Source organism: Elaeis guineensis, chromosome 10 (assembly GCF_000442705.2).
Source record: "Elaeis guineensis isolate ETL-2024a chromosome 10, EG11, whole genome shotgun sequence".
NCBI classification, from domain to species: Eukaryota; Viridiplantae; Streptophyta; class Magnoliopsida; order Arecales; family Arecaceae; genus Elaeis; species Elaeis guineensis.
Window position 1 is genome coordinate 3,391,524 of NC_026002.2, and position 8,735 is coordinate 3,400,258.

The 8,735-nt window shown below is 36.1% G+C and overlaps 1 protein-coding gene across 1 annotated transcript in view; it reads left to right on the forward strand.

Moving 5' to 3' along the window:
• The window catches only part of LOC105053172 (potassium transporter 25), a 6,577-nt gene extending 2,568 nt beyond the window's left edge, over positions 1-4,009 (forward strand). The window contains exons 4-10 of the mRNA XM_073244495.1: positions 2-199; positions 286-339; positions 1,733-1,993; positions 2,065-2,117; positions 2,249-2,375; positions 2,508-2,762; positions 2,869-4,009. Coding sequence (XP_073100596.1) covers positions 2-199; positions 286-339; positions 1,733-1,993; positions 2,065-2,117; positions 2,249-2,375; positions 2,508-2,762; positions 2,869-3,935 — 2,015 coding nt within the window. The 3' untranslated portion in view covers positions 3,936-4,009. The remainder of the gene's footprint in view (position 1; positions 200-285; positions 340-1,732; positions 1,994-2,064; positions 2,118-2,248; positions 2,376-2,507; positions 2,763-2,868) is intronic.
• Positions 4,010-8,735: the final 4,726 nt, after the last annotated feature.

Consider the following 8,735-nt stretch of genomic DNA (forward strand, 5'->3'; position numbering starts at 1 on the left):
GGTCTGCTTCCTAATAATAAGGGTGATGATGATGAACTTCTTGCTTACGAGATGGGAAGCTTTTACAAGAATAGTCTTGGATTCAAGGCTAAAAGGGCCATCGAAAATAATAAGAGCAGTCACTATCTGATGCTGCTCATGGCCTTGCTTGGTTCTTGCATGATCATTGGCAATGGAGTTGTAGTTCCAGCTATCTCTGGTCTGAAATCCTTTCAGAGATCACCTTGGTTTAAAAAGTTATTGTTTTTTTCCTAACTTGTATGATAAATATATTATTTTTTTCAGTGTTATCAGCTTCAATAAGTCTGGAGAGAACTTTGGAGCCAATTTCTTTCAAACGTAAGACTCAGTGGCTTACTTCTCTTGATTTTGTGATGCTACCAATATTACTTTGTCTTAGAATTTTATTTCATTTGTTTAGTTTGCTCTTTCAATATTGTTCTCCAGCTTCAAGATGGCAGGAAGAATTTGAAAATTTAAGGTTTCTGTTACACATCTTGTTCTTTGAATGAAAGTATGCAAGTAATTTGTAATATGTTTCCATTATTCATGTAATTGGAATATATCATTTTTACATATTCAACATACCATCTGTGAAATTAGATTTATAAAATTAATTATCTAAAGTAGCAATAATTTATATATCAATATTATAGAAAACTTCAGCAATTAAACTAGACTTATGGCCTACATGACTTGTTTCTTGGAAAAATTTTACAATTCCTTCATGTCTATTATGGACTTATTTAGAGCCATACTTAATATGGTATTCCAGAAAAATTAATAGGTATTTTGAGTATAGAAAATGACAGATAGAATCTGGAAGGAATATTTTCTGATTTCAAAATCATTATTTTTTAACATATAATGTGCGTTAGCATCCTGCCAATTATTCTTGCCTTTGGTTTACTTTCACAAGATAAGAGCGTGCACTTTGCATGCATAGCAATGAGGTAAGCAGACAAGGTATGCGTGGAGACACACCATGATAATTTGTCATAATGGACATCAGGTAGCCCTTTTTTAATATATATTTTGTGGACAATCTTATAGTTAATTTTTTTGATCTTTATCATGAGAAAGGGGCTTATCTTCCATATGTCTAAGAGGTAGTAAATGACTACTAGCTCTGTTTTCTTTATATCTCTTGGTACCATCGATCCCTTGTTCATAGATGAGTTGAGGTCGAACAACTTAATCTAATACTTTTTCTTCACTTATAATTGCACATATTCTCAATTATTTCTCTTTATAATGTTTTAATTTATCTGGGACTCATGTCATCATTTAGCAATTTTTTCTGAACTAGTATTGGGTGTGTATTGGTGAGGAACCTGGTCGATACAGCATGATATCATACGATACTGTACCAACAGATATTAGTCTATGAGAAATGAGAGAAGAAAGATGCCAGAATGACCTTCTCCTCTGTTTTAACCTGTGATAGGCCTGGTACCGGCAAGAACAGGTCGAACCAAGCTGAGTTGAGTAGAACCAGGTGGTTCCACTCTATTTGGACCAGTTCCTAGCTTGTCCAGAATCGAAACCAGGAACTGTCCTGGTTCCAGTCGGTTTGGCATGCCCTAGGTGCTTTGTGACAGTTTCCCTTCCTTGATTATAATTTAACTCACCCTTTTTATACAAATAATTATTATTAGGACAAAGTTTCTTAAAATAAATGAATCTATTTTGTCTTGACATTTTTCATTTCTTTATTACTTCATATTTGCAGATATGTCAGTCAGCATTGCATGTACCATTTTGATAGGCCTCTTCGTGTTGCAACATTATGGGACACATAAAATCAGTTTTTTGTTTGCACCAGTAATAACTGTGTGGCTTCTCTTCATCAGTGGAGTTGGTGTATATAACATCTTTCACTGGAACACTTACATAATACGTGCTCTTTCACCTGAATACATGTACAAGTTTATAAAAAGCAAAGATATCAAAGGCTGGAGGTCATTAGGTGGTGTCCTTTTATGTATAGCAGGTAAGCTCCAGGATTTAGAACTTACTTTCTTAGGATTCTACACTGTATAGCACTAAAGATATTTGTTACAGGGTCTGAGGCAATGTTTGCCGATCTGGGTCATTTCTCTAAAAGGTCAATCCAGGTAAACACGCATGCCTGGGAGCTGTAACCCTAGAATCCAATATATAATCTTGTGTATTTTGATTTTTTGATTTGTCATGATATATGTTTAATGAAGTTCCTGACTTTTTTGTTTGAACTTGACCTTTGAAGATTGCTTTTGGGGTTCTGGTATATCCTTCCCTTATATTCTGTTACATGGGTCAGACTGCATTCATATCTAAGAATTGGAATCCTACTAGAGAAGCATATGTTACTCACCTTGGAGCATCTGCACCTGGTAAGTCATTTTCCAATGCCAGTGTAATTTTGTAAACACAGTTATTGCTGTACTGCTTTTCAAATTCATGATATTTGGTTGTGGACTATTTTAATAAGATATTTACTTGTGGACTGGAAAATGGAAGCACAGGAAAACTTCATCCCTTTTTTGCATGCCTATCTCTGGTAGCTTCTGTTGTAGGAAGCCAAGCAACTATTACGGCTACCTTTTCAATTATAAATCAGTGCCAGGCTTTTGGTTGTTTTCCCAGAGTGAAAGTCGTTCACACCTCTGATAAGATACATGGGCAGGTGTACATTCCAGATATCAACTGGATCTTAATGGTCCTTTGCCTTATTTTAACTATAGCCACCACAAATGTTGCACCTATTGGCAATGCTACTGGTAAATTGCTCAACATCCTCTGCTTTTAATAGCGTGAGGTTCTGAGTTAATGCTTATAATGGAAGCATGCACTCAAACTGATCTTATAGAAGTTCAATGTCTGCAGGCCTTGCTATAATTACAAGTATGCTGATAACAACCTGCTTCATGTCGCTGATCATTGCTCTTTATTGGAATAGGCCATGGCTGTCAGCAATATTTCTGCTATTTTTTGGGTCTATTGAGGTCACATACTTCTGGGCTTGTGGTCGAAATTTTCATATGAGAGAGTGCTTACTCTTCTTCCCTATACTTATAATCTTGTTAATTATGCTGGCATGGCACTATGGCACCATGAAGAAGTATGAATTTGATTTGCACAACAAAGTTTCTATTGAATGGCTGGCAAATCTAGGCCCAAGCCTTGGAGTTGTCCGAGTTCCTGGCATTGGGTTTGTCTATACTGATATCATGTCCGGAATTCCAGCTTTCTTCTCCCACTTTGTTACCCATCTTCCGGCTTTTCATCAAGTTCTTATCTTTGTATCCTTTAAATCAGTTCCAGTGCCATATGTTCCACCAAGCATGCAGTATATTATTGGAAGGCTGGGGCCAAAGGAATACAGGCTCTACAGGTGCATTGTAAGGTATGGGTATCGTGATAGGATGAGAGACATGGATGACATTGAGGATGAAATTATTAGCGGGATTGGTGAGTTCATCTCAATGGACCATGGAAATTCTGAGACCTTGTCTTCACCAGAGGATAAATGGATAGTTACTGGAAGCTTGAAACATGAGGGTAATGCCTTTATTACTCTGGGTGCCACAGATTCAACCACCTGCTCATCAAATTCAGTGGATATAGAATGTCCTACAATAAAGATTGAGCAGTTGCAGATTGGGCAGCCTACAGTAAGTAGAAAGAAGGTGCGGTTCATTTTGCCTCCAGAAAGTCCTCAAATGATTTCATCAGCAAGGGAGGAGCTGCAAGAGCTGTTGGATGCAAGGGAGCATGGTATGACATATATACTAGGTCATTCACATCTCTCTGCTTACAAAGGGTCCAATTTTCTGAGAAGGCTTGTGACCAAGGTCTACATTTTCCTTGTCAACAATTGCAAAGAGCACGAAGTGGTAACAAACATCCCTAGCGCTGCTTATGTAGAGGTTGGCATGACATACGTAATATAAGCAATTCTAATATGACTTTTTTGTATCTGGAAATCTTTGACATTAATATCAGGATCTCTTGCATTTACAAAAAAAAAAAAAAAAAAAAAAAAAACACCTAATATGTGGCGAACATTTGTTTTTCTTTAGAGTTTAGCATATATCGGCATAAAGTAACGAAGATATGTTATTTGTTGTTGATTTCTAAATTTTATTGATGGTATTCTTGGGTGTTTTCTGATGCTGATTTATTTTAAAAGATCTTAGATCTTTACTGATAAATGAAAGTAAGACTTGGAGAAACCTACTGATTATTTTTTTAACTCAATTATTGGACCAATTAAGTCCTTCCTAATCCTATATTTTTGAGGATTTGTAGGGTCTCCTGGGGCTCATATACATCCATCGGAGTACAATGAGTTGTTAAATATCTTGTAGTCACCATATATTTCTACCTAGTTTTTAGTTTAATTATTGTTTACGTTCATCATTAACTGTTTCTGCTTCACTATTGTCATCTAATAGAAGCAAACAAATTTACTCTTCAAGGAATGAGTCTGCACTTGCCAAGATTTCCCTAAATTGTTGAGGAAACCTCTCTTGTTTAATTACTGTTTTTCATTATTCATCTCTTTATTTTGAAATAACCTATTGTTTTTAGTTATAATTAGTATACTTCAGATGAAAATTTCAAAATAAAACTACCAAACAAACATATGATATAATGTATAAACCTAGCCTTAATGAACCAATTAAGAATTGTTTTTTTACAACTCCTAAACAACTCCATATCTATCTCATCATATACTTTATCCTAGAAGATATGATTACATGTCTTCTGCTCATGCGAGCAAAGAAATTTATGGAGCACTATATAGAGTTTGGCTAAATCTTTACAACGTAATATATATGCCTATCAAATTTTTCTCAAAAACTAAAACTATTATTTTGTAGGATCACCAATAGAAAATAAAAATAGTAGTATCAAAAGGTCAGACATATTTTTGTTTTTACCTCAAGTGCGATAATTTTATTCTTAAATAAAAAAAGAAATAAATGTGATGCTAGATAGATCTAGATGCTGTTTGGTATCATTTTCATTTTCTTTACTTTCAATAATAAATCTTATTTTATTTTTATTTTTAATTTTTTAAAAAATAATTATATTTAGTAAAGTAAATAATTTTGAAAAATATAACCATAATGATGGTGTCGATATGGTGATAATGGTGACAGAGGTAATAGAGCCATGATGGTAATGATGGTAGTGTGTTAGTAATATAATGGGTGCAACAATGGTGATGGGGGGCATCAGTGATGTAAAGTTGATGGCGGTGATGTTAATGGTGGTATGGTAAGCGTCATGGTGGTAGTGTAAGCAACTGAGATGGTGAGGATGGTGTAATGATGATAATGGAGACAAATACAGTGGTGGCAATAAAGATGGTGATGGTAGAGATGGTGGCTGTGGCAGTGTTAGTGATGGCAACGACGATAGAGACAGTGTTAATAATGGCAATAAAAGATATGAGTTTCTTATTTTTAAAAATGATAAAAATAATTTTTTTAAAAATTTAATACAAATAAATTTAAAAATAGAAAATAAAAATAATAATATCAAATATTTTTTTTGCCTTGATTTCTATGATTTTATTTTTTTAAGATAAAAATAAATAAATGCAAGGTCAAACAGGAGTTTTATCTTATCTTTTGAAAGATTTCACCATTGTATCGGAAGATGTTCATAAATTTATGATATTTTAATATCATATTTTTATTCACAAGATTTGTAGCTATTTATTTTTAAAAACAACTCCTTTATTCCAGTATTTCATATATTATTATTTTATTTTATTATAAAAAAATATAAATATATTTAATATATTTATTATATTATGATGATGTCATGTTTCAATTCGGAATATTCGGCGCCTAAGCCCAGTTATTTTTTTTAGTTTGATCACTGGTCCGTTTATTTTTATTTCGAATGGAGATCATTGGTCCAATTTGTTTAAACATTAGTGGTGCTATTTTTAATTTGCACCGGCCCAAACCGTATCCAGATTTCTACCCGACATGACATGGGTTGTCGTGCACCGTTGGCCGCTCAAACATGCCGACAAGCGCAAGTCACACCGAACACGTTACGAAAAAGCAAAGCCGAAAGATCCCCGGGCGGCTGTTAGATTTGTTCAGCATTAGGGCATCGCGTAGGTAACGGTGGTAGTTTTTATTTAGATCTCATTGGTGATCATTACGTAATCACGTTGGTGACACTCGGATTTTTTATTAGATCTCGTCAACTTATTCCCACCCCGCTTCCCCACGCGATCCCGCGGGCCAAGTTACCGCCAACCATTAAGCAAATCAGGTACCAGAAGCCTGAACACCGAAACACGAAAGTGACTCCATTGATCACGGGACTCCTAAACAATTTAGGTGGGCCCCATCGAGTACCGGATAAACGCGCGCCTCATTTTCGCGTAAAACGTTGGATCCCTGTTTCGTGGACAATAACATCCGCATACAAATTTCTCTGCGGGATTAGGACGTACGAACGGTCAAGATGAATTTGCGGGGCAGAAACCGATGGACGTGAGGGCCCGTCGACACATGGCGTAAGCACGCACAGATCGTAAAGCAAAATCCAGTCCGCTAAGCCATTCAAGGATGGCCCAATGCGAGCGTACGTAATAATCCCCCACCACAATGATTTCCGGTATTATTTCTTCCAACCTCCTCCTGCTTTCTGGTCGGTGCTGTGCCCCTTGACCGCCGGCTATCGTCCCGACGACGATGCCTCGGTCCGCCGTCGGTCGTCCGTCTCTGGCGGTCCTCAGCTGGTGAGTGCATCTGATTAGAGTTTCGATCCATCGAAAGTCCTGATTGATTGGAATTTTGGAGATGTAATTTTGAGGTTATTGGACTCCCTTTCCCCCATTTTTGGATGATTTGTTTTCATTTGGGGTTTTATTTTCTTGTTTTTTTCGTTAATCATTGTTCTGGGTGGGTGTGGTTTCGGTGCTGTATGAGTGGTCCAAAAGATGAAAAGGTTGTGGCTTTTGGTTGCGTTCTGGTTCCGAGGCGATTCATTTGGATTCCTTTTTTACTTTTAATGAAACAAGGTTAGGGTTTGTTTGAAATTATGGTTTGGAGTTCTGGCGTCTTGTGTATCCTTTTCTTTTCTTGCCCCTATTTTAGGATTTGAAGGATGATTTTTTTGGTAATAACAGTTACCATTTTTTGTCTGAAAAAGAAAAAGTTGGGCTTGTTCTTGCTGGCATTAAGGAATTTTCTTTATTTATATAATTGAAGATGTGGGTTTGAGACTCGTATGAGTATTTGTCAGCGATTTGATTGTAGCTCGGCTGGTGGATTGCTGAGGTAAAACACCCAGTTAGAAAATTCTTTGTTATGGTTATTGAACTTTATGGCTATGAATTTGGATCTTCTTGAATTTTTTGTTTCATATTCAATTTGTCTGTTTGGTTTTGGATTTGAGAAATTTTGGTGTGTTGGGGGTTATGATGCTATATCATGAGGCATTGGTAACGTTTGCGCTGGTGACCATGCTTGATTCGATGTCTTATCCTTTTGACTGCTGTCTTCCTTCTCTAATGGTCCTCATGCTGTCTTTTGCCGTTCCTAGTTCGCCTATTTCCTAATTTTTTTCATCCATCTTATTCTAAGCAATTGCAGTTCAAATATCCATGTATTTAGCCTTCCCCCTATTATGGTTCGCTTCGCTTCAATAGGAAATTTATTTTTGTTTGTCTGAGCTCAAGTTTTGATGAGTTTCCATTGTGCGTCTCCGTTCAGTCCTTTTCTGTCCCTTGCCTTCCCATCATGCACCCTTTCTTTTATTGGGGGTTCTCCCATTTTTTTCCTTTCCATTTATACGATAAAAAAATTTCTCCATGTTTTGATTTTTGGAGCATTTTCACTCTTTTTTTGGCCCTCCCAGTGATCCTCAGTTGCCTGGATGGATATGCCATGTATTAACGTGCTTCTGAGCTGTTTAGGCTTACTCTATGATGATTTTTAAAATTCTGCAAAGCTTTCCTTTTTTTTTTTCTATCTTCACTCATGAAGGGACATGTTTTCTTGTTCAATCTTTAGATGTTCTGTTTGTGTTGGTGTATTTTTCTTTCCTTTATTTTTAAAAATCTTGTGTTTCAGTCTCATTTTGTGGGCGCCGCTACTCTTGCATTCCCGGTTGTGACTAGTTTTTCTCATCTTCTTTTTAAAAAAAAAAAAAAAAAAAAAAAAAAAAAAGAACTTGTTCATGCAAATCCAAGGATGTGATCTGCATGGCCAAAATGGTGGCTTGATTTGAATTTCTGGCTTTTTTGCCATCTACCTGTTCAAGAACAGGAGGAATATCATAGGATTTTATACCAAATTGGCATATTCATTGACTGCTCTCTTTTCCCTTGCATTGGAGTTGTTTGAGGCTTTCTGCAGATACAGACTCACCTATCCAATCTTTTTATGAAACGCAATGGTCATTGTGAGCAAAGTTTCATAGTGACTTTTTTTAGTCTGCTTGATGAGTTGAATCACCATTTTAAAACTTATACACTTTTAGTGTTTTCAGCAGCCAGGTCTGGTGAAAGTAGCAGTTGCTTCATCTTATTTGCTGGAGCACCAATGTTAAGAGTGTGGCAACTTTATCAAATTCTATTTAGCCATTTTCCTAAATTTGAGCCACTCTGGTGTAAATTCATGAAAATCCTTTCCGCCATGTTGAGTTTTCTACTTTCAATTTTGTCATCAAGGGTGCATTTGGATGAATGATGTTTCACTGGGTCCTTATCGATT